The sequence below is a fragment of the Aythya marila genome, assembly GCF_965140915.1.
Source record: "Aythya marila genome assembly, chromosome: 1".
Lineage (NCBI taxonomy): Eukaryota > Metazoa > Chordata > Aves > Anseriformes > Anatidae > Aythya > Aythya marila.
Window position 1 is genome coordinate 62,994,000 of NC_139042.1, and position 26,899 is coordinate 63,020,898.

General features: G+C 38.3%; 1 protein-coding gene across 8 annotated transcripts; it reads right to left on the reverse strand.

Annotated features, from left to right (window-relative positions):
• Window positions 1-234: 234 nt before the first annotated feature.
• Window positions 235-26,852, reverse strand: DCUN1D2 (defective in cullin neddylation 1 domain containing 2). Of its 8 annotated transcripts, none has more exons than XM_082767549.1 (7): window positions 26,720-26,852; window positions 24,814-25,030; window positions 21,840-22,008; window positions 19,185-19,315; window positions 6,761-6,843; window positions 4,316-4,412; window positions 235-3,375 (listed from the first exon to the last, which is right to left on the reverse strand). In XM_082767549.1, exons 1-7 carry the CDS (start codon window positions 26,720-26,722, stop codon window positions 3,296-3,298), a joined length of 780 nt encoding a protein of 259 aa, XP_082623675.1. In that variant the 5' UTR covers window positions 26,723-26,852; the 3' UTR covers window positions 235-3,295. The 8 variants fall into 8 exon arrangements, 7 of the variants coding, with proteins under 7 accessions (XP_082623675.1, XP_082623676.1, XP_082623679.1 ...); XM_082767550.1 differs by having other exon boundaries at window positions 24,814-25,183; window positions 26,720-26,802; XM_082767553.1 differs by lacking the exon at window positions 26,720-26,852 and adding an exon at window positions 25,890-26,244.
• Between the last annotated feature and the right edge of the window lie 47 nt (window positions 26,853-26,899).

Below are 26,899 nucleotides of genomic sequence, written 5' to 3' on the forward strand. Positions count from 1 at the left end.
TTACTGATGCAAACTGCAGCTGCTTAAAAGCTTAAAGGTGGCACAGATGGACAAAACAGGCATTTCTTTCAGGTGTAACTGCTAAAAATCATGAGTTGCATCCTCTCCTTCATCTGGTTGATGGAATAATGCATGAATCCAGCAAATTAACTGAAAACAAATTCCCCCCTCCCCAGCCTTTGCAAGGCTTCCAAAGCAGAAAGCTGATAAAACCACAGAGACATCTCACATGACTGGCTTCGATCCTTTATGTTCCAAGTCCCTTTATTCTTTTTTTCCATTGCCACAAAAATTCACACACATACAGCTTACTCAGCAGCAAATCCCTCAGGTGCATTGCACGAGTGGATGCCTGCGGGTCTGCTCTTCTTGGCATGACACACACGATAAATTACATTTAAATTTAGAATTGGCGAGTACAAATCCTATGGCTCAGTTTCGAATGCTCCAGGAAGAAAACCCAAAAAACTTGGCAACAGCTTTAAAAAAAAAATACACAGAGTTTATCTAGGAACTAGCACTGTATGTAGTGAACAACTTCAAGATTTCTGTACCATTTATGATTATAAATTAATCAGCCTAGGTGTTACCACTAGAGGAGCTAAAAAGCAAAGTCAGAGTGCCCTGTAAAGGGGAACAGCAGACAGTGGCAAACACTGGAAGTCGTAAGGAAAACATCATTTGAAAGCTGATCATTTGCATTTACTTTTGCAATTGTTCAAGCTTGAAGCTGTCACTCCATATTTATGGGAATGTGAAATGCGGAGGTGGTTTCAAACGAGTAGAAGACTGGGAAGAGCAAAAGAAAAAAAAAAATCGACTACACTGGCTGATGGGGAGCAACTCCTACCTTGAGAGCGTTTCGCCCAGTCTTCCTCTGTGGGAAGGTGTTTTCCACAAAGGACCTCAGGAATGAAGCTTGAGAGGCAAACAACTGTATGTAAGAACTAAATAAATATTCTAAGCACCTGCTTCCTTATATTATCAGCCCAAAAAACGTCAAGCCACATACTTTTTTATGCTCCATTTATCTGGAAAGGTAAAAGCATCGTTAGGTTGATTTGAGGGAGTTCTCAGCACGTACAAATGTTTCGCAAGCTCTGGCGCTAAGAGACTATTTGGTTACACCACACACCAATGGAATAAACTATTTCTGCTCAGTTATATTATAACTATATAATTTTAAGAGATAATTGTGTCAATAGCAAGCATTCCACTGCTTTTGGCTGGACAGAGGCAGCTGATGCCATGGGGTGTCACACACTTCTTCTCCAAAGCCTACAGGACAGAAATGGCTTGGTCTGGGTAGAAGAAGATTGGGTAGATTTGATTATAAATCAAATGCATTAAAAGAGCATAATACTACTGCTTTTATATTTCAGATGACTTCTGTAGAATACTGCAGTTACATAAGAAATGGTCTCCTAAAAAGACAGTCAGAAAGTGGTAATTTGGGTCAGCATTACACCCTTCCTTCCTACACAAAAGAGAGAAGCCCCTGGAGACTGAGACACTGACATCTAGCGGCTGCCGTGCAAGGTCTAACATTCAAATACTGCTTGGGGTAAAGAGACTAACAATAAATCAGTAACTGGGCATCTCTAACTTGCTTGCTTTATTCCTATACATAGAAAATTTGCTAATTTGTTCAAATTTTTCCTAACCCTGCTTTCTAAACATCATACACACCTGAGATTTTCTCAAGTAGAAGGATGTGAACTTCATGTGCACCACGTATATTTGCTTTGTAGGCTGCGCTGACATAATTGAAACCTGAATGCTTATATGAAAATCTAAAGATTAGATTTTTAAGAGTAGTTTAAGTTTTTACACCCTCCAAACTATGAAATATAATAAGCCATCATGCAATAGTTAAGTTACCTGAGGTGAGCCAAATCAGTACGAGTTATATAACTCAATGCACTACCTTCTCAAAGGATTCTTGGATTTATGCAGCTCTGATTACAGCACATCTATTAGTCATAGCTGTGTTTACTCTTTAACAAACTTTTATAAAGGCTAGGACAAACTCATTTCGATGATGTAGAGTTTAGAAGAGCCCTGTATGAAAGCATGCTGAATAGTTTCTGGTAAAAAGAAGTTGTGCTTAAGCACTGGAAGACACTGTTGGGGAAAAAGAAGACTGGCCTCTACACACTTTGTAACAGATAATTGGTGAGAGGGGAGAAAAAACTGAATGAATTTGGTGAAAACTGATCACATTCCACTGCTCTTGAGTGATACTGCATGAATTTACTCACTTTTTTCCTTAAGTATTACTGAATATACAAAATATCCAGATTCTAACATAATTAATGTGAAATTTCCTTTCCTCTGTTTTCAAAGTGGAAGCCAACTGTTGAAGTCTTTGGGCTTATTCACATTTACTTTCTGTGAGGCTTGTCAGGAACTGCACTCATAATTTGTTGCATCTTGCTAGAATTGAGGGTGTCTTCCCGGCTACAAATAAAAGTTATGTTCTACCAATCCACTGTTTAAAATAAATACATAACTGAAGACTAGGAGAACTGATCATCAAATATAAATTAATAGAAGTATCTTCAGTTGTTTAAGGTCTATTTTCAAATGGTTAATAAAAAAGGCTGGAGGTGCAACACAGCACAGAGCAGCAACCCCTTCTTCAGCAATGCTACTGCAACATGTCCAAGCTCTTCAGGAATTCAGTAGTGAGGAAGTTAATCTCATCGGGGAAAACAAAAGGAATGCTCAATCTCTATACTGAAGGCTTAAAAATATAAATTCAAAATTCTGGCAACAAGTCAAAAAATTCTGCATGAGGACAGATCCATAGAGCTAGCTTTTATAAAAATACACCATACTACATGTTTTATTTAGGGATTTAATTTATATACCACAAATACTGCTTTTCATATAAGTACAATATAATACAGTTTTATTTATTTAACTGCTGGTGTTCACTTTGGATCATGAACTCAATGGCATGCTGTGCTGTCAAACCTTTAATAAAATGGCCTCTAGTTAAACTTCTCCAAAGTATAAAATCATGCAAAATCTACATCCTATATGATACAACCAGTAAAATAGTTGAAGCCAATAGCCTACAAACAGCCTGGACTATCTTCTGGAGTTTGTTCATGAAATGTCCGCGGGTCAGCCATCATTTTCTTCAGGCAGAAAGGAGGAATTCCTGCTCTGTCTCCGGAATCTCATCACGACCACCGAAACCAGCAACAGTGTGCACAGTTATCAGCCAACAAATCTTTGTTACCTAACGCAGTTCAGACTGTGCATTTAGTCCACATTAAGTCTGGGGTTAGGAAGTTTTACGCTTTCCTCCTGTGACTACAGGTCGTGCATATTCCACAAAGTCATCTATAAGAACAGGCCACGCTCCTAAAGAGAAGTCAAGCAGTTCAGAAATTAATGTATCATTATTAGCAGTAAGTTGGTATAGTCTCTAAATAAAAAGGATCAGAAGGTCACTTTGACTTTCTGGCCTAGATTAGCTTTAGAATCATCGATTCATTCATTAAGGTTGGAAAGATCAGCTGGTCCCACCATCCCCCTACCACCAATGTCACCACCAAACCATGTCCCCAAGCACCAGGCCCAACCTCTCCTTGCACACCCCCAGGGACGGTGACTCCACCACCTCCCCGGGCAACCCGTCCCAGTGCCTGACTGCTCTTTCTGAGCAGAAATGTTTCCTCATTTCCTACCTGAAACATGCATGACACAATAAACACTAGAGAAAAGCTCCTAAATAGTAAAAAAACATTGTATCTCTTCTTGAGCAATAGTTCTTCGTCCAAACAAAATGTATTAAAAGCATAATGCATGCTACAAAGTTGATAAACAGTTGATAGAAAAACCATGGCATTTCTGTTAGAGTCATTCATAACCCAGTAAATATTTCTGTACACAGCCATTCCAAACTGGGATTTGTAAGATTAGGGACAGTGTAAGTTTCTTTTAGGTTCATTAAAAAAAAAAAAAGCTTATGTAGGTATTCTTGCAAGTGGAAAAAATGTTTAGCCTTGTATTTAACAGCATTTTTGGTACAAAAAACAGTTTTACTGTGATTCTTGTAGCATGACAGGTTCAAACAGTATGTGCTATATCACTGTGTGACAGTATCTTTAATTCCATCTACATGTTATGTCAAAATTCTTATCATTAGTTTTGGCAACAAGTATGTTACCCTAAATTTGCAACTAAACCTCTACATGTAAGAAATTGAAACAAAAGGTTTCAGCATGTCCTGATGTACGTTTATAGTAGCATTTCAGTTCTGCTGCACCAACTTTTGAAGATAATTCAACTACTGCTTTACCTTCTTCATCGTAGTTGGACATATCATCTGCAATCATATTTCCAAAGTCTAACAGAAGATTCCACGTATCTTTTGGAATTGATCTTTTATGATGTTCCTGCAAAGGAAGAAAAATGGTACTGTTTAGTACAAACTATTTTCAAACTCCATGGTAGTATGGCAGAACTTTATTTTGACACGTACAGAAGATATTGACATTTTACACTACTTATTTTTAAAAGTTGAGCTCTTCCAAAGAAAACTATAAAATTATTACTAAAGGATGCAAAAAAAATAGAAGTTTCTGATACTTGTTTTGTCCTATTTTTGCTTTTAGGGTATGTGTTCCTAACTTGCTAGTGAAAAGCGTAAAACAAACATACTTTACACTTTTATGTGATGGATCTTGGTGTCCAACTGTTTTAACTTGAGCCCTTTTTACCATAACCTTTTTTACCCACCCTTACACAGTTTGTTTCAACCTGCTGGTTACATTTGCACCCATTTTCCTCTTCTCACTCCCAGTCTACCTTCTGGATCCAACATCTCAGCCTCTCAAACAACTCTCTTCTTCACCATTGTGTAACATCTGCATTTGCTCCACTTGTTTTCTCCAGTCTCCTTTTGCCCACTTCCTCCTATTTTTCCATACGACCTCCTAGTCTGATTTCAGGTATGCTCCTTTCACCTCATTCACATGGAACAGTTTCCAGCCCAGCCAGTTTGAACAACACCCCAAAAATGTGTGCTCCTCTGACCCCTTGGGAAGCCAACTGCTTAGCCTGAAGGAGAACATTCAGCTTTTGCTGGATCTTTCTGCCAGCTTAGCAAGCAGAAACAGTTCATACAGGATGGTCAGTAAAGCACTGCAGCTGCTGTAAAGGAAATCAGCAGAAATATATGTGGAGAAACAACTTGAAGCAGTTTTGAGCTGTAGGATTAGGTCAGACCACCCAGAACTCACCTCATCCATTGCTTATGCTATAGTACTTGAAGACAACAGGGGTGACTAATCAGGAATTCAATGTCAGCCCTGATGCCTAGACCTGGTTTGCAGTAAGAAGTTGTAATTGCATGTAAAGAATTAGTGTTTTGTTTGTTTTGTTCTGTTTGTGTGTATGTATGTGTGTGGTTGTGTTTTTTTTTTAAGCATTAACACTCTGGAATATTGAGAAGAACAAGCTACATTTCTAAAGACCTGGAACTTGATCAAAATGAGGCTGACATCCATCACAACAGCAAACATGCACTCTTACTCAAGTCGAACGTTACATTTTTTTCAGCCAAGATATAACAAGCAAACAAATCTTCTGGAAAAGGTTCCTTAAAAAGAAAAACAAAAACATGCCCTAGGGAGTCCTAGCTTGCTGTTTTCTTAAGTTGATTTTTTTTAATCTAAACATTTTTTTCTATCATTTACATTCAGGTTAAATACTTGTAGCAAAATAAGACACTATATTCCATCTTCTAGAGTACTGCTTGAAGCAGAGACCCGTAGAACAGTTTGCTGTAACAAACTCGATCACATAGCGTAGTGGGACGTTGTATTTTGATACTTTAAGTGTTAAGTGTATTAAGGCAGTTAAAATGTGAAATGTTTTCACAAATTCTCTTTACGAAACTCTTACATATAGACAGTGAATAAAATAAATATACTGTCCAAATTTTTTGGAAAAAAGTAAAATATACTAAAAAGCATACACTTAAAAATATAGAAATAAATATAGAAAAGACATGCTTCTCCTAAACAACAGATAAAAAATTAAACTGAAAACTAAAGATAAGTTATACACGATATAATATTGTACAAAGGTTTTCTGATAGCATATAGAAATACCAGTGTAGAAATATGTATGAATCAATTGGCTCTTAAATAAGAATATTTTGTGATTCCTAAAGTTTAATTTATGCATCTTTACTCCACTGCCCACAGAACTGCACTGGTAACACAAAACTACCAAGATAAGTTCACAACTACTATCTAAAAAATGAGTCAGAATAATTACTTGGACAAAAACATTCACTAAGAAGTCATCTCTCGGGTTAAGTCAGTCGTAACAGAACTTACTTTGTAAAAAGACCCAATTTATGCATTAGTACCACATAAGGTATGGTAAAGTATATAGCTGACAACAATCACAGCTGTCTTGAGAATAAAGACAACATAGGTTCAATCTACAATTATGGCTTCAGTTCATGCAGCAGCTTTCTTAAGGTGGGAGAATACAGGACTGTGCAAGCAGAACGCACTGCTGCTTTGCTACATCTGTTTGCTTCCTCCTCAATTAGAAAATTATACAAAGATGATTTAATTTGGCTTGATTTAAGACTACCTTATATCAGTCTTCAAAAAAGAAGTTAAAAGGAAATATTCGTAGGTCCTGTCTTTTTCTTTATCGTAAGCGCAGCATCATAGAAGTCAGACTACTGTGGACTAAGGTGGGAAGGAATAAAGTCTGTACTTACCAACAAGAATTTATTCCAAAGATCTAGGAATTTAAATCTTCCTGACAAGACTAAATTCCAATATGCAATTGCCATTTCTAGATCTGCAAGAGACAAAGAAAAACATTTAATATTACAGCATATTATACACGTATGCATTAAAACTGTTAAGGTTAAACAATTAATGCTTCATCCAGTATATTAAGATACAAATGTATTACATTCTTTTTAAATTCTTACAATCATTACCAAGAACTGCTCTCTATAGTAACCCAAAAGGCAGAAAAAAAGCAGTAATGGTAAAAATTGCACATTGGACATTACAGTCAAAGATTAAAGTCTCTTTGTCACCACCCAGCAGTGCAGGATTAAAGTTACTCAATCTAGAAACAAAACAATAGTTATCAATAACCCTGCCACAAACTTAAAGAACACACCCATCAAAAGAAGGCAAATATTGACAGAAACCCGGACATTCAAGTCTGCAGGTGCCAACCACTGTTTATTTACCACATTTTAGACACACCTGACTTGGAAGGGAATTTAAGGACAAGAGGGAATAAAAAAAGATTTATCTGGGTATAATAATTCTACAGCACCCCTTACAGCAATATAAACTTCTGATAAGTGATTGTAGAAGAAGAAAAACCCCTACACAGAACTGAAAACATAAGACCAAGTAAGCAGATCTTACTCCACACCACAACGAGTGGTCTAGGAGCAAAGCTCAGCTCATGCATGCCAAGAGGAGGATGCAGCACTGCCACACATTCAAGCAGAACAGTAACAGCAGTATTAGATACAGCATTAGGGTAGAAATAAATTTTTTCTTGAAGGCCTGTATCATCTCAGCAATCCGCAATAGCTAACCACTTCTGTCCCTGGTCCCACCCGTAACACCACTAAATATAGTGGTGTGTGCACACTGCTGTGCACCAGCAAAATAAAGGCACATCCTTTCTTAAACCACAACATTCAGTGTTTGCTTTCAGTGTAGGTTAAGCACAAACCAAACATGCAACTTCACAGAAAGGATCACCACAGCAGCCGAGGAGGAAGGCTGACCTACCTACAAGAGAGGGGTGTGGTGCTTGGAACTGCACATATCCTATTACAAACCAAAAGCCACTGCACCACCTGAAATCAAGTTTCTCAACACAGCCAGCTCCCTAGAGCCTGTATGACAGGGGGCTGGGGCCCAAAGTTAAGCACAGCAGTTAAGATGATGCAGACAATTGATGGACATCTAATGCCAAAGTCCTACCAAAGTCAGATGCCTTTGCCAACAAGCTCACTTTCCACAGAAAATGCTGTTTAATAGCTTTTACTTGCTGCTAAGGTATGCAAATTAATTATTCATATCTGTTATCCCAAATGAAAAGCAGAAGAAGCGGGAAGGGAGAAACTCCCATAATCTTACGGGTTTCTAAATTTCACCGTGAAGCGACTGGCTTTGATCCCATTCACTCAGGCTTCATTATGAAGCCTCAACTTTTCCAAGCTGATCTTGTGAGCATTGGCAAGCGTTAAGCAAAACGCACTTTGATGAAAAACAGTTTTACAGCACAAGAATTTTTATACTTCAGATGAAATATTCCTTGGAAAATGGGAGAAGGTAGAGGCAAGGAAGCAAAGATGGTTAGAGGTACTGCAGAAGTGTTAAAAAGGAAAGAAGATGCCACACTTCCTTGGTTTATTTGGGTATTTGCAGCATTATGTTTAGCATTATTTTAAAGTAAACCCGATTGCAGCAGCATTATATTCAACAAAATGTAAATAAAATATTATTTTAATTAATCTGTCACTTGCGGAATATTTTACATGTGTGTGCCAACTGACTCTCCTACACAGAGACGCAGGAGTTGGTTGTTGTGACTTACAGGCATTGAAAAAAGTGTATTTGCCCTACTCTTCCTTTGTTGTTCAGCATAATTAACTGAAAGCCACACAACTAAAAGAGAAGGAAGCCTTGATCCTAGATAAAATTAGCTTGGTGGAGATAAGAAAAATAAATTAAGAAAAAGTAAATCTTTATCTGGTTCATAGCAATCACACAAACTCATGAACCAATACAAAGAGATACTGGAAGAAGTGGATGAGATGGGACTATGACTCTTGGTAACGGTGGTAGTTCATGTGATCTTACCAGTATTTGGGCAATCTGGGCTTTTAGGTGTGCCATGCTGTCAAGGGATGTGGCTACACACAGTTTTGTTTGATGACATTTCTCTATCTAGGTTGAAAACCTGAGTCCTGGAGGACAGAAAACTGGATTCTTCTGCTGTCAAGGGAGGGTTTAGTCTCACAGAGTTGCAGTTCCTCATTAGGCTGCTGATAGTAGCATCAATCAACTGTGATGCTGTGGAGTGCAGCTGCTACGATGAGCACAGCATTAAAAGATTAAAACAAAACCATCAAAAGAAAGGAAAGGGAAAAAAAGCCATCACAGGATCACAGGAGGTTGACAGATGCCCCTGGAGGCCACCTGGTCCAGCCCCTGCTCCAGCAGGGCCACCCAGAGCCACTTGCCCAGGCCCACGTCTGGGTGGCTTTCAAATACCTCCAGGGAGAGAGGGAGGCTGCCCAACACCTCTGGCCTCATGCCCTGAGTTCTGCAGCCCTGCAGAAAGATGCTTTGGCAAGGCACAGATTTCTTATGCACTCTATTTCAATGCTGCACAGTTATGAAAGCATCAATTACAAATAAAGTGATAATTACAAAAAGTATGCTGCTTTGTACAAAAACCATGCTTCCTATGTTATATACTAATGAAGAAAATTTTAGAAGTGGAAAGGTAAAGACAGTTTCCAGAGGTTTGTGCATCTAATGTCTAAACAAGGACCAGCTTGTGTACACGTTGCATGTCATGCAGACCTTTAGTACAGTCTGAGGAGTTTGCATACACTGAAACAAAGCTTCATTATCGAGATGTTTGGCTTTCTGTATACCTAGACTAGGTACACAATATAGCATCTCTATAGCTTTCTGCAGTGAAACCCTGAGGACTAATTGAATCACCTACAAGTGGTATCAATTATTTAAAGTTATCAAAGCTAAAATTATTAAAAATATCAAAAAAATCAAAGTGAAACTAGAACTCAAGAAGGAGGAAATGGATAGTAAAGTAATATTTTAATTATTTCAAACGTTTTGCTGTAATAATGGTTATTACAGTAAACATGCTTTAGGACATTTTAGTGTTAGCTTTAATTCGAAATGTTAGGAACTCCTTTTATTTATACTGTTTTTACACTATTTAAAAGATTTACATTTATTTTCACAGTCAGAAATTAATGATCTTGCGACCAGCATGATCTATTTTGAAACAAGAAAACACATCCTAAATTTGTTAAAAAAAAAATAAATAAAATGAAAGCCTCAGCCTTTTCTACCCTCATTGAACAGAAAGCTTAAAAAGTGGAAATAAATTAGCACAATTAATGCAGGAGAAATAGGCTACCAGCTAAATAGCTTGTACCTACCTTCAAGGTTAGATTGAATGCTTATTTTGTTAGTAAAAATTTTAGAAATTAAAGACAGAAATTAAATGAAGTTCCTTACACCTTCACTATGATTTTGGACACGGGGAATGAAGTCACTGCATACAAGTAATCAAGAAAGTGAGAAAATGGATAAATCAACAGACAGCAAGGGACTGACTGGAGAGGAGGATTTATGAGGAACATGAAATTAAGTTCATTTAGACCTGCTGCGCCAAAACAGCTCTCTGGGACTGCAGCACTCACTTGTCATCCTCTGCCAAGCAGAGCTTTCCAGCTCTCAGATTGCCCTACCAACAGAGCTGTTTATGCAGTCATGTTTGATGCTGTCAGAATGCTAAACCTAATTCATCTAAATTACTGACATAACTGCAGAGAGAAAAAAGCAGAGAGCATTACATTGGCCTCCCAAGTACATATTAAGACCTTTACGTTATTTATAAGAATACTTCAGTATTAGTCACTGTTGTCCTTAAAATCCGTAGTTAGCACGCTGACTAGGTTCTGCACAGTATGATAGAGCGTAGCATGTTTTAGAGCTTGGAAATAAATCGTTTATCTTGATTTCCTCTCGAGATCAACTGATTGTACCAGTATTGCCTTCTTCTTCCTCCGCTGATGTTTAACCTTCTTATCAACATTGTAAAGCTTTGCTACATTACACAAGTCCTGTGGAAGACGTTGAGCAGCTTGTTAAAAGCCTCAGTGCTCACTTACTCAAGGAGTACTCTCTCAAACTACAAGGGTAGGAATTTTTACACCAAGAAGTATCAGACAGTGCTTTCCAGTCCACCTACAGCCACAAACCAAAAAATTAGCAAAGAATGTAACGTAAAGCTTTTAGGAGGAAAGAGTTACTTTTATTAAATCAGTTAATAAAGAATTAAAAAAGAAAAAAAAAAAAAGAAAGAAAAACGCCTTTGAGGCTTTCTCTCCTCAGTGCAGTAAACAAATCTTCCTTTACAGATCTGAAAAGGAGAGTAGCCCACAAATTCTATTGTACCCAAACCAGCATAAAAATTTAATCTGGACAGGTGCAAGACAAATCTGTTTTATCATTCAATTGACTTATAATAGTATAAGTAACCTTTGTAAGAGATGGAACTTCAGATGTTTTCTTTAAAATTATCTAAGTTCCCCTACAGAATCATTGGGTTGATCTCTTCCACCTTGTTCACTCACTGTGGTCACAAGCAAAAATCATACCTCTATAAAGCTAAAACAAACTGCATCATACAAATAATTACTTTCTTTCTATACAATTCCTGGACACGGTGCAGAAACTGGTGTAGATTTGGGAACAGTGGAAACTGGTGTGAATCTAAGGAATCGGACTATCACACTACCCTCACCAAAAAACATCAAATGAATACTTGCAAGATTCAGTGAGTTACTTGACTCCTTGTATCCTCATCTCTGAATGATTTTAAGAGTCTTCTTAGGCCTCCAAATTACTAAGGATATGGACACAAAAATTAGTTTCTTTCCTAATGAGAATATATATTTTTTTCTACATACAAATAAAATCTACAAAGCAAAACAGCAAGAAAATAGCATCAGATCTCAACCTGGGGACCCTTTATCAAATTGTCAAGCGTTTAGAGCAAAATAGCCCTCATCTGCAATTAGTAGCTCCCCCCCAGAAGGAATAGACAAGGCGAAAAATAGAGAAGGGGTATGAAGTGAACGCTGGAAGTGGCTGAACTCAGGATCCAACTGAGTTGTCTCCATTCATCCCCGCAAAGCCGTAAGCAAGGAGCTTCCCAGCGCTCCATGTTAGCAAACACAACTCACAGCATCAGAATTACATCTCTGTGGTGGCCAGGGAAGCGTGGTGAATCACAGGATGCAGATTTCAGAAGAGCTCTGCAGGAATCAGTCAGGCTCTGACTGCTTATTAACCACCTCACTGATAGCAGGCTGATTCCACGCAGAACCTTTCATGCTCGTTATCTCAAGCATCAACTGCACAAAAGCAAACAAACTGCTCCTGACTGTGAGCTTGCCTTAGAAGAAAGTAAACATCAGTTTGAGCACAGGATAATAAGCCTGATTAAAGATTTTAAGATTGTCTACATCTCTCCACATCTCCCCACGTACAGTTCAAATAAGCTATGACAGATGACTTAAAGTGGACTGGGTAAGTAAGAGCCAAACATGAGTAAAAGAGTTAACATGAGTAAGAGTTAACAAGGCATTACTACAACTGGCAGTTATGCCACACTTCTGCAGCTGTTATTGGCCTCTTTTCCCCAGAGCACACTGTCCTATACTGAACTTCTCTTAAATTGGTGGCATTTTCTGAATGAAAAAAAATGAATAAAACTAAAACGAAGACCAATAAAACTTGGACAAACCAAGGCTATTCAAACTCCTGAAATACAGCATTCACAGACCTCTTCCAAAGTAAACATGAAATTCATTTAATTCCCTCAATTTCTTCATCTACTCACTCCTCTAAGTACCCTACAAATGGATCAATCTTCATTGAAAGCGGAGGAAATCCTGGTAACTAGTAAGAAAAAAAGTTATATCCTTGCCTATTGTCTAAGTATTTTTTCAAAGAATCTCAAGCTTCAGATACTGCTACGATGAAAGCTAAAGATGATGTTGCTTCAATTAAAAAGAGCATGTTATACTCATCTGCTCACAGAAGATGCAACCTCCTGGAAGTCCACATACCGGCTGCAAAGATAGTCATTCTTCTGGTCTTGAGGTAACATTTGATTCAAGTCTGAATGCCCTCCTCATGTATCATGTCTTGCTTGATCCCAGGAAACTGGCAGAGAGAAGGAAGCACAACCTTTTGAGCCAGTAAGTAGGCGAAGGGACCACAAAGGAGCGACGAAGGACCCAATCTGCTTTTTGTCTCCATGTTGAAAAGAAGCCGAAGACCGTGAAGGAACGCATTAAGTTCCTCCACTGTGCTGAAACAAACTGTAGTAAGAGTCCTGAGCATGAGGAATCGCTTGAACACATCTTGCTGGGGCTCAAAGGGAGATCCGTTAAGAGACTCACAATAAGTAACAGGTTTAAAAAACAAAACCAAAAAGAAAGACAGGGCTAAGGCCTTATTTTGACCATGAGCAGTGTCCTTAGCAATCTCAACTGCTCTATGCACAACACGACAGAAGATCTGCAATACTGTTCTTTACTACAGTTATCACGCAAGAGCTAGGATGTAAAACATCACTCAGACTGCAGTAGAAAAAGTTAATCTTTGGGAGTAGAAGGTGAGATAAACCTCTCCAAAACTTAACAGTTATAACATATATACTAGCAAGACCATGAGGAAGCAGATACACAGGCAAAACTAGTTATTCATAATAATCCTTTGCCTAAGGTTCCTGGCAAATTGGACCTTAATAAACTGCACCTTTTATATTATCTCAAAGATACAAACAAGGCACTCGGATGCAGTTTAATATATCCAAACATTGTGTCTGCCAGGTCCAATATTCAGCCATTGCTGCATGAAACCTTGTTATCTTTCTTCCTGAGTTCTGTCTACCACTTAGAGGGCAGTCGCCTTAACAGTCATAAACATCCCTCTTTCTCTTAGCCAACAACCAAATCGATTCAGGTGTATCAGACATGACAGCTGGGTCCTAAGTGACATCAATCAGAGAATGTTTTTCTGTTTAAAGGAAATCATGGTAGACCTCATGCAATATGCTTTTGTTTCCTGCATTTCACTGCTTATACAGGCTATCACCTAGGGGTACTAGTCCCACTTTTTACTTCTTTAAAGAGTATATTCCTTACTGAAGCAAGCTACTTGACAGTATTAATAAAAATAAATGGAATATTCAAGTTAGATGAGACTATGGAGCCTACAGATAGAAAGAAAAATTCCCTAGTATCACCAGGTTAACTGTGGAAAAGAGACTCCTATAAAAGGCAGTCCTGTTTCTAGGAATTAATATCGATGTACTGAACTCTTTGCCTAGTTTGGGGCCTGACAGAATCGATGCAACTGAGTTTACTGGAGAGGATTCTTCACATCTAATTATGTACAGGCAGAATTTCTTGCACTAGCTCTAAGTGGAACTACAGGAAGAAATTAAAGAAGCAGTGGAAGACAGGCTGGTCTAAAAATAAATTAAAAAAATGCAACAAAAGAGCCAGAATCGCTTTCCTGCAGTGAAATCCACTGTACCACAAAGATGACCAGGGCAGTTATCACCAAAAATTCTTTTTTCATCACCAAAAAAACTTCCAAGAAGGGCTTCTGGGCCTTTCCACTCTCACCCTTACAAGTGTCAGCTGGTGTAATGAGAGGTACTACACCTTTTGCTGATACCTCCTAAAAGAGGAATGTTTGGAACATGGATTTTTTTTTTCCCCTCCACGATATGCTGCAGGTAAAAAGCTTCGCTGAAAACTGATTGCAATCCCAAAAAGAACTAGAAATTTAGTCTGAAAGCACTGATGGTTAAAGTGAAGCTAGATGTGATCAAATTTAGAGCACGCTGAAGTGCCCTCAAACTGCTACCTACCAGATCTGAGATCCCAAGGAGTTTCTTGGAGACCACGCTCAAATTTAATTTCAGTAGTTCTCTGCCAGACTGGGAGAACGTGACTTGTCCATAGGAGTCAGGCCTGTACCTAACGCTGTCCAACACTTCAGTAACTCAGATGAGAAAACAAATGAAACTCTCGTTAAATCTGCAACTTATAGAAAGCCTGGGTAAAGTGTAGCATGGTAGAAGACAGGATTAGAATTCAAAGTTATCTGTACAAACTGAAAAAACTCTTGATAGTAGATAGGGAAGATTTCACTACGGAGAAATGCAAAGTAATACAGCTAGTAGGACTAATCAGCTGCAGAAACAGAAGACTGGAATCAACTGGGTGCATTGCAGTTCTGCAGAAACCCAGTAATATAATAGATCACAAACTGCTGACATTATCAGTGTTAAAATATAAGCAAACTTAATATTGAGATGTAAAACAAGGAGCAAAGTACCTAAGGCAAATGAAAAGTCCAACTTATTTGGGTACTACAAGACAGGAGAAAGTTAGATCAATTAGATTGCAATGGAAAATACACATGATCAGAGGCTTGGAAGATACAATATCTTGAAGTAGTTGGTTTTACTCAATCTAGAGACCAAGGGAAGAGACCAAGGGAAGAAACATTTACCTGCCAAATATGTAAGAAGCTGTTACTAACTGTGAGAAAACATTTTTCTGTGCATTTACTCTGGATGTGTAAGTATTGAACTTCAGATCTCACAAACATAGATTTAATTTGTACACTAGAAAACAATATAAAATAGTAACTATAAGTGTGAGCAAGCATTGACACAGATGTACAAGACCCGTTGTCAGAAAATTAAGAACTTATTAAGCAAAGGCAGCAGCTTCCAAACTTTTTCAGCTAGAGGACTACAGCTAACGGATCTAAAATCTTGCAGATAACTACCGAAACCAAAAAGCCAAGATGGTATACATTGCTAGCACACCACTGAACACTTGGGTAGAAGAACATCTGTGAGGAACCGTTTTGGTAGCACTCGATCCCATCTGGCACAAAGGAATGCACTAAGCAATCCTTTATCTTTTAAGCCAAAAGGCCGCCTGGCATATTGAAAAGGAACCCATGATTCACTGTATTTCCTGATGTTCTTCAGTGGAGATGGTGAAAAAAAGTAATAACTGCTGCTTCTGTTTTAAGAAAAACAATAAGCAAAGGTTTTTTTTTTTTTTATTTTTACATATAGAAATTTGTCTGGCAAGCTTGTCTCATTTTTTGTTTCTGTTAAAAAAATGTGGTAGCACTTAGCCTGGAGGATCCTACCATTTTAATTACATCATCTTTTATATAAGTTGTGTTATTAACAATCTGCTACAAATATGGATTTTGTGATTGTCAATGACACAACGTCAAACCTGTTTAGTTTTCAACTATGAGTATTCATAGGTCACGTGTATTCCTGAGAATCAAGTAATATTCTTTTAGCAGACAGATCACTGCTCTAAGCAAGGAGTGCTACCAGACTTGGTGATTTAAATTCCCAGTACAGCTAAAGAAAAAAAGCAATGGATATTTCAGGCCTCCAAAAAAAAAAAAAATCATATTAAAATATATTTTTTTAACTGACAGGCAGGAAATAATTCCTTTTGTCATTTTCATTTCATTATTCACTTTTATCTCTACTTTATATGAGCTTACCGACCTCTTAGTCTTCAAATCATAATTCAAATGTGAATGTCTGTGGGCAAACACCACTGCTGCAGCATGACATCAGAAAAAAAATAAGTCAAGCAGCTAGGACAGTTGCTTGGGAGCATCCTGTGTTTACACAGCATTGCGTGTCATCTAATGTGCATGTAGGGAGGAAGAAGAGATCTACACTGTAAAAGGACCTAGGCTGAGGTTTATACCAGCTCATTTAGTAACAAATCAAGTTGTGCGTTCTGTCTGCACTGAATTCATAAAAGCATCATGAGCCAAGGCTCCAAAGTCAGTAAGAAAGAAACACACTTTGTACATGAGTGAGATGTGATCCTGCATCTCCTTGACAGCAGTCACTGGGACACAAATACCACCCAACTCCATGCAGTTGTGGAGAGAGGGAGGGAAGATGAACAGATAGAAGAAAATAGAGAGAATATAGAGAAGATGATGTAAAATAAAGAAGGACCTCATCCTGTACTAAGGGTAGCTGAAGAGAGAGTTCTTAGCCCATAGAAATGCTCTTGTAAGGTAACTGTCTGAACTTTTGCTTTTCTTTTTTTTTTTTTTGGTTTTGTTTTTCCCCCAAAGAACAGGAATAACCTTTAGAATAATCAGAGCAGAAAACAGTATGTAGTAAACACGAAACAGCATTTTTTTTTTTTTTTTTTACTTCTCTCTCCCCGCTCCACTGAACACAATGGCATTCCTTGAAAAGAGTCCAGCTCCAAACCTATGCAGCTTGAATTTTTCTTTGGCTAAGCTATCACTGACCTCAAGCACTGAAAAAAATACAGTATCAGTCAATATGCCTGCTCAGCACCCTTTTCTACTCAACCTATAGCGGCCCAAGTTGACACCAGAGAGAAGTATGTATCTCTGCTGAAATAAGTAGCACCTGATTGGATTTATTTAGTATCTAGAATAACCTTAAGAAACCCAAAAGAAGTCTGACCAAAAATGTCCTCAAAATACTGTGAACTAAGCACTACTTGAAATTAAGGAACAGTAAGTATTGGCACAATTATTAAAATTCCTCAAACCTGAAATCAGCAACGGTTCCAATCAACTCTTTCTACAGCGTATTTTACACTTGGCTTTCTTTCTGTTCTGCTTAGTTCATCCTGCTACCACTTCAACTTCTAGTGCAAGAAGGCACTTTGGCATTTTCTTGCTGAAAAGTACCATTCTTACAAAACAGGGAAGACAGACATAAATGGAAGGGCTTCCATACCAAATAAACAGAAGTAATGGAACACAACTAAAGTTTCCTTTTTCCTCCTCATGTCAAATAAACAGTACATTCAGTTCCATAACCTGGGTTGGGCTGCCTTCCCTCCGCCCCCCCTCTCTTTGTACAGGCTTAGGTGAAAAGCTTTTGCGTCCTATTTCCCAAGTACACGAGTTTCAAGTTGGAGGGGGGCCAATTAAAACAGGAAGCCATTTGTAATATTTCTTTAGGTATCCCATAAATTCCAACCTCAGCTGTAACCAACCTACTTTTTTTTACCCTGCAGGCTGATAGAGCTGGGCTTTTTAATGCAGGAGCAAGAAAATGAACAACTAGGTGATGAACTTGAACTCTAACCACCTCCACAGAACCTCTACTGGACTATTTCATTTGTGTCTCGAAAGGTGTCATGTGATGCAAGGAAGACATATGTAATAAAAGAAGAAATTGCTGCAAAAGATAAAGAAAATAGGACACTGACTAAAAACTGTCCACAGCTGGAAAAAAAAAAAAAAAGACATCAAAAAATTCAAGAGATTATTACTGCAAGTAAAGAATGAGGTACAGACACCACTGCTTGAAAAGGTCTAAATCAATGTTCTGCTTCTCCTTCCCACTTCTTTGAACAATTTTTGAGAAAGAGTATTTGTTAACATGCTTGCCAAGCAATGTAGACACACAAAGTGGCTAGGCTTAAAACAAAAAACAAACAAACAAAAAATAACCCCCACACTTTTTAACCATTGCACAAGCGTACAGGGATGATGACATGATGCTGTTCTACACACAGAATGGGGTCTTTTGGAAGTGGACATATATTTGAAGTTTTATCCTACAATTTTCCCCATCTATTCACAAACTTTGCACTTGAATATAAAAATTGGATTTTTGATTAGAGAATAAAACATTGGAATTTAAATTACACGTCCTTTTCACTCCAGCAATACAAGACACGGACTGGGACAATCTCAAACTTTAGAGAACAACGTAATACTTCACATATCATATGCCTATTTCTGCTCACTAGCTTTGAACCAAATCCATATTACTTATTTTAGAAACTTTACATAAAAACTGTGCGCTAAAGCTAAAAATTCTTGAAAGGACAATATCTTTTGCCTGGTGTTTTCTCCCTCTTTTCAAGCTGATATGGAGATTTTGTTTCAGCTTTATTCTGAGCAAAACAAACATGAGGAGCTCATTAGCTAAGTCTTTTTTTAAAAACAAAAAAAATGTTTTTTTTAAACATTTTTTAAACAAAAAATTACATCAGGGGTCTAAGAACTGCCGGAGCTTCCTTTGACAAGAAGAGAGATAACATCAAAGCTAGCAGAAAACCCTTTTAAATTATCTGTACCAAGGGGACATTAAAGAAGAGATTAATTGAGAAAAGAAGGGTAAGAGGAAAAGTCAGGAAAAAATAATCAATAATGAATTTACTATACAATTGCCAATGAGACAATTATCTTATTGGAAGAATTTGGAATCGAGTTCACTGTCTGTAGATATTTTCTCAATTTTTTTCTACTTACCTAGACCTTTTTGTCCAGGGTTTTTAGCAAAGTTGAAAGTAAATTGATAAAAATCTTTGAACTTTGTTGGATCCTTCAGTTCTTGTTCCAGTCGTGGTAATAGAGCTTTTAGTTTTTCTGTGGTGTCACACCTGTTGACAGAGAGATTACACTATTTATATATAATTAAGGGATTTTTTCAGTTTCAGAGCAAAACAAAACAGTAGTTAAGATAAAAAAAAGTGTCTCTTAAGATAGAATTAAAAAAATGACAACCCTTTACTAAACATTTTTAGGTAGAACAATACATATAGGCCTTTAGAAGGACACAACCTAATCACGGAATCATAGAATTTCTAGGTTGAAGGAGACCTCAAGATCATCAAGTCCAACCTCTGACTTAACACTAATAAGTCCTCCCTTCCCTTTCATAGCTGTTGTAACATAAGCTTTATGTTTTCATCTAATTATACTTTATTTATTCCCTGTTCTACATAAATGAAGAACTGTGTGCTATTTTTACAGCTAATCTTGATGTTAGAGGACTTTCCAACAAAATGAACTATTTGCAAACATCTGCTTGCCACCTCTGTACACCTACAGATAAAAACTGGGGAAAAAAATGAGCCTTCGACAATACTTTGAAGGCTGGCAAGGTGTTTAACAGCTTGGCACAGGTACACTAAGATGGGATCAAGTTACTGAGACTCTAACAGAAACACATCCCTTGACACAACTGAAGTATTTCCTGTGAAAGTGTATGACCCGACAAGATGCAATTTTAGAAGAAAAAGGGTTTTCCCCACATCAAGGAATCAAATGCATATTCAAGATCTACAGGATATTACCAATACTCTGAACTGCACCTTGATACTCAAAGAGACGGAAATCAGTTTCAGAAAATCTTGCAGATAAAATTTCTCAGTACCTCAACGACTGCATTTATTTTAAAGCTTCAATAACAATTTTATTAAAGAATGGATGGGTATAGAAAAATCTATACAATGCAGATGTTGTTCAAAATGTCTTGCATATTACAGATTAAAAAAAAACAAAAAACAACCTCCCTTGTCTCTAACAGTACCTGGTAGAGGAAAGATGAGGAATTTTGCCAAGTTTTCAACTGAGAGTTTCAGTTTCCTGGGGACATGATCTACCTAACAATAGGAACACTTAACATGCCTTCCTTCTGCTTCCCATTCACACCCTGACAGTGCTATGTGGACTAAGCCTCAAGGAATGTCTTTTCATTCAAACCTTAACCTGTGTTCAATGCTAACAAACCACAGATGCTGCACATCCTGTATGTAACAAAAAGCATTCCAGATTATCAATAAGCTGCATACCAGTGGCAAGCAGGTATGACCAGATTATGCTTCCAAGAACTCTAAAATGCACAGATAGGTAAAATTCACAGACCTCTGTGAAACATACCACAGTGTCAGGACGACATATGATCAACATGACAATAAAGTTACAAAATAACATCCAAGCCAGAAACCATAAGAGGATTAGCCAAATCTTATTTTAAAATCAGTTATATCAAATAATGCTGGCAGCCTTCAATGTAACAGCATAACTGCTTGACTTCTCCATGGCTAGAAAGTCGTAACTATTCTGAATCTATCCAAAACCCAGACTGAAAGGGACAAAATAAAGCAGCGGAGTTCAGATGATGTTAAAAGATCTTTCATCATTTTCTGAATATCCTTACCTAGAAAGGAAAGCTTAGACACAAGTCAATAACAACAGACTGCTAGGACCCCTGCTTCAAGAAACAACTACTACATTTGCTCACAGTTGCTCTACTGTAGGAAGGTATTAATGAAGTGTCATTCTAAACCAAATTAAGTTATTTAACAACAAAAAGTATGCACAATAAACTGTACTTTCTCACTTACCTAATGTAATCTGTTAAATAATATATACACATATTTTATATAAGGGTTAAAATGATAAATATAATTAATACAACATTTCTTCTAAAGAGTTGCACATAAAATATTAAGTTATGGTAATAAATGCTTGATATTATTGCTAAACAGGAGGGATAGGTTTTAGCCTCTGTCTATTCTCCAGACCAGTTCAATAATTCAGGAAGGAAAAAAAAATCTTTTATCAGTTATTGTCACAGTCAGAGCCACTGGTACTCTCATTTTTATTTCGGTTCCTTAGAGATATTCTCTACAAATGAAGTATCTAGCACAGAAGGCAATAAAAGAAAACTGTATTTTGTAAAACTGGTAAAAAGAAACAGTTCCATTTGGTGGTGAGAAGATAAAGAACTGAAAGTTCTTCTTTGCTATGCTATTTCTTCTCAACGCTTTTTTTTTTTTTATTTGAAACTTTTCCAGTGATGTTCATCTGTTAACAGCACAGGGTCCAACAAAACCGTAACACGATCATACATGTATTTATGTAAGTTACACGAAAAGCTCAGCATATTTTGCTGTACTGTTAAGAATTATTTTGCTTCTACCTTAACCAAGGACGTCATGAATATTTTGCAGTAAAACACCAGTTTACAGAAGACTGGACACTACCGGCCTTTAGCACCTGTTAAGCTTGGCACCATCATTACCAGCTTTTCAAAGCTTCACACTCGATTTAATCAAAAATATTTTAAACAGAAACCGAAAGCATTACATTTTGAACCACGAAGAAACTGATACTCACCCCAGCTCTGTCATGCCATCTACAAATTCTTTTTTACTAAATTCACACTGAGTAGCTGCCCTGAACTTCCATGCTACAACCAGAACACTGATACTGGCAGGGTCCAGGCTTAAATCATCACAGAACTGCTGAATCCCATCAATGCCAATTTTATTTTCATCTTGCGGGTCTGCAATTCAAAACACAAAGAGAAGAATTATAATTATTCATAAAAACATTTACCAGTAGTCATCAGCACAGCTCTGATATGCTGCATATCACAGGTCTTCGGTTTTACATAAGCTTCACTTGAAATCTAGCTATTCAGTAGGTAGATCGAGTATTCTGCAAACTTCCCTAAGGATTGGATCACAACTTTTTCCTAAATTTACCAGCTAACTTTAACAAAGCAGTTTTGTCTTCTTTCCACAATGCTCCACGCAAGATCCAAATTTACAGGAAGAAATGCCTGACTGAATCTACAACGCAGCAAGGCTGATAAATACATCCACCTGCACAAGGTATTTACTGGTTAGCACATGGCTAACTTAAAAAACAAAAAACAACTAAACAAAAACTTACCGAGTGAGGCCAGAGATTTTTTCCTGCTCGTGGCAGATGAGAATACACTACAAGTGTACACTGAAATATTTTTGGTTTTCATTGCAAGCCAGGAAAATCACCACAGCATTGCTCAAATGATGCCTCAGCACACTAGTGATAAACTTAGAAAATGTTATGTTTCACTAGTACAAAGTACCTTCTTTAAGCTTAGCACCACACTACCTGAATGTTAGGGTTGGTAACAATGCTGTAACTGTAACAGAGTTCTCACTTAAAAAAAAAAAAAAAAAAAACAACACTAAAAATTACACCTTTCATTCTCAAGACTTGAGGTATCCCTTGAGTAAGCTTAAAAAATTAATCCCTTAATCTGGTAAGATTTTCAACTACACTACTTTAAGTCCTTATTCTATGACTGATCAAAAACCCAGTTTAAGAAACCTTTTTTTTGTTTTGTTGACATAAGATCTCTTTCGCTTTTCCAGACACAGCTACAGTAGCAAACATACTAAAAAGGGAAAGTTAATTTAGCAAAGATTTACACCCATTACACAAAGAATTATTATGGACTTTTGAGCAGGAATAACAAGTAATAATTCTACTGTGTGCCAGATCTAGTTCTGTGACAAAATGCGTTTTTTATATAACTTGGGAATAACTGAAGATACGAAGGCAAAAAGTGTGTGTGTGTTTTAAAAAATCACTGGAAACATTTTGATGCATTTCAACAAGGACATCCTTATCATGCTGCATGTCATCCAAGTGATTGGATGAAAAATGGATTGGAACAAAAATGAATTTGTTGCTTTGATAAAGCTGCTAGATAAACAGATAAGACAACTACCACCAAGGTGGCACAGCAAATGAAAGACCTCTCATCTCAGATTTCAGAATATAACGCAATGTACGTAGTAATTCTATAAACCCTAGTGAAAACAGGGATCCCATCTTGTTGAGAGGCCGTGTGAAGTTTAAGCTACATCTAAGCACCTTTCCCTCGGTGCCTAATCAAGTCTGCTGTCTCTTAAATCTTGTGAAAGTTTAGTTAAGTTTACAAGCTTACTGTGATTTGCAGGAGAACACAAAAGGTGTGCTGCTAACCAAAACACAGACATAACTGAATAGACTTCTCTTTCACAAAAATAAATGCTAGTTTCCATTGCTATAATGTTATGAATAAGAAATAAATTTGTGATTTTTTAAGATTTAGATATTCTTGGCAGCATTTGTGAATTGGTATCTATATTTTCAAGCAAAGGACTGAGAGAAAGAGATACAGACACATACTAAAAACAAAGAGTGGTTCATTAATCCAACTTTTTCCACCTTCTCAGAGGAAATGCTACAGTTTTGCTGATTCTTTGTCTCTCCCACAACTCATTGCCACCTTTTAACAAAATACTGAAGATATTGAGGAGTGTCTATATTTAAAATAGAATGTGTGGTTTAAAGAGTAGAAAAAAAGAAGTGGAAATACTATTGTAAGAGTAAGATGGAGTATATGTGAAGCAGGCTATATACTACAAGTAGAAAAGTATGTGAAATCATAGCTGATTAATTTTGAGGAGTCCATTTTTTAAAACACAAGGTTTATGGATCTCAGCAGTGGCTGGTAATGATGCTTCCAGTGCACTCTGCATGAACACGTGAAGAACGCATGTGTTCCCATCTGATGGCCACATTTCAGAAATCCTTGATCGCTCACGTTATTACATACGTTCTTACATGACTTTTTTTCCCTATTCCTTTTATTTTTCCTATCTTTGTAACAATGCTCCAAAACCAAATGAAAAAGAAACAACTCTGCCTTTAACCTGCTTCCCTGTGGTTTTCCCTCCACGCCTCTCTGAACACAGGCATCATTTTTGCTGTCATAGGCAAGCAGGAAGAATTAAGGATGGAGTTTCAAGACTACTTTTTGAGTTTTCTCATTTTACTGTTTAGTCAGGCTTCTAGCCATAATGTCATCCGACACGCTTTTGATTTCAATGTATAGAAATACTACCATCTTGGAACTAAATTAACTCCCCCAAGTATTTGTACAGGAATCACGTGTATTATTTTGCCACCCAAAGTGCATCACAGATATATTTAATAGCAGCCACCAGCAATAAATCCAGTTCCATAATAAGCTCTACTCTCATTTCTACAATACGTAGCTGAGACTTTCTTCATGACAGGTTTAGTTTTCTGTTGTGAATTTATTTGAAACTCTACAGGAATACCCAAGAAAGCTGTGTATTGGAACACTAATAACATGTAAAACCTCTCTCTTACCTCACTGTTACGTACAGAGTAAGAAGCACAAGTTAATAAACTTTCCTTAGAACAGCTTAAGAATGGCAGAGGGAAGAGTAGCAATACCACCCCAAAGGAAATTTAAAAAAACAAATGAAACCCAACACACACACACACAAAAAAGAAGCCTTACCTTTGTATCGATTATACAATTGTTCTAATTTCTTCCTGTCTACTGAATTTTTCATGGATTCTTTGTAGTACAAGTCTGGGTTCTGGAAGTAGTTGTCTGTTGCCACTTCTAGTTTCCACTCATTCTGCGTTAAGCAGTATATAGCAGTCCTTTCCCCAGCCTGGGTAAATGCCATAAACTGCCGGACCTTGTCCTTCTGTGACGATTTAAGCTTATGCTTTGGGATGCAAAAGAAGCAGGAAAGCCAATGAAGCTAATCCAGAAGTTTGTTTCAGCATTCTACTACTAACGCCTATAGTTAAAAGGGTTTAGTTTTCTTGTTGATGGTAACTTTCACTTCAGAATTATGGGAAGACAAAGCCTCGTTCTTCTGCAGTTAAAAAGACAGCATTTTATTCTGAAAGTCGAAACGACAGCATCTATATGTACATTTTTAGCAAAAAATATTCTGTCAGTAATAGTCTTACGCCTTCTATGCAAGCGTCTTTTCTGTAACATCAGCTTTTCTGTAACATCAGCAAACACAAATTTCATCATATAACTATGCGGCTATCTTCTGAAAACATAAACATATAAACAAGGAATCACAAAGGCCTGACGTACAGATTCTCGGGTCCTGTACAAGACCTCTGTGAATGGAGAAAGTGAGAAATCTGCTTAAAGGTTTTCCTGATTTGCTAGCGCTAATTCAAAGTTTAATCATTTTAAGTGATCCACTGAAAGTCAGAAGCGTTTCTCACATCTTTTTGTTAGCAACTAGTAACTTTTGCCATCAGAAGATGCAAGACCGAAAGAAAATAGAGCACACACACCCCAGAGGTTTGCTGAATGCTGCAGCGAGTCCACAAAGTTCCCGTAAACATGATCTAAAACTTTAATTTACTCTGAAAAAAAGCTATTTACACTATTATCACATTAATCAACATAGTGGCCTGTTGCAGGGGCACAGAGGAGCCACGGAGGGGTCCCTCTTAATGAGGGCTAATTGCAGCAGCTGCCTCTCTGCAACACCCCCAAGTTTATAGGATAAAAAAAGAGGTGAGAGATGGGATTTTTTTTTTTTTTAGGGAGCAAACCTGCTGTTGACATGGGTCAGCGTGATTCTGTGGGAAGAAGGAGGTTGCTTACATCCAGCTCTGTTTCTTTTTATCGTGTTTTGGCACCACCTGATTCGGCTAAGCCACGCTTGGCGTAGCTGTCGGACCAGGATGTCTTATCTGAGAAATTTGTCTGGAGCTGCTTACAGGCTGGACAGGGGTGCCCTAAGCAGGAGCGGGTCACTGCAGGTTTGGGCTCACGGCCCCATCCCTGGGCTGCCTCCTTATCTCTGGGGCACACGCGGAGCCTACAGATGAACTCAGGACACGCAACGCGTGGCACAGGCAAGATACACACGGCATTTTTTCCCCCAATTTTACATAATCAGACACCCATAGACCTTTTTTTTTTTTTTTGCGTAACACCCCCGAAACCACCACCAGCAGCGCCTTTTGGGACAAAAACCCCTCACTTCTGACAAAACCTCAGACCCCAGACCCCAACTCCTCATTATCCAAACCCCTTGATCCGGGGGGGGGGGGGCACCCAGCGGGGGTGTGGGGGGGGCCCCAAAAACGCCACAACCCCAGACGTGAGGGGACAGACAGCGGGACGGACAGAGGGACACGGGGGGGGGGGGGGCGCTGCGTGTCCTCCCGCAGCCCAAAAAAGGGCAAGGTACGCGGCTGCCGCCTGCCCGCCCGCCTCGGGTCACCTTCCCCGCTGCCTGGCACCGGGGCTGGGGTGGGGACACAGCGGGGCTGAGGGGGACGCTGAGGGTGGGGGGGTCCCCGCTTCACCCCCCAACCGTCCCCAACCGTCTCCAACCGTCCCCGTGCCTCCCCTCAGCCCCAGCCCCGCCGCCTACCATGGCACCAGCGGCGCTTCGCCCAACTTCACCGCCCGCCGCCGCCTCCCGCGCAGGCGCTGAGGAGGAGCAGCAGCAGCGCCGCCTCCTCCTTCCTCCCCCTCCTCCTCCTCCTCTTTCTTCCTCCTCCTCCTCTTCCTCGCTTAGGCCGCGGCCGAGCGGCGGACTACATCTCCCAGC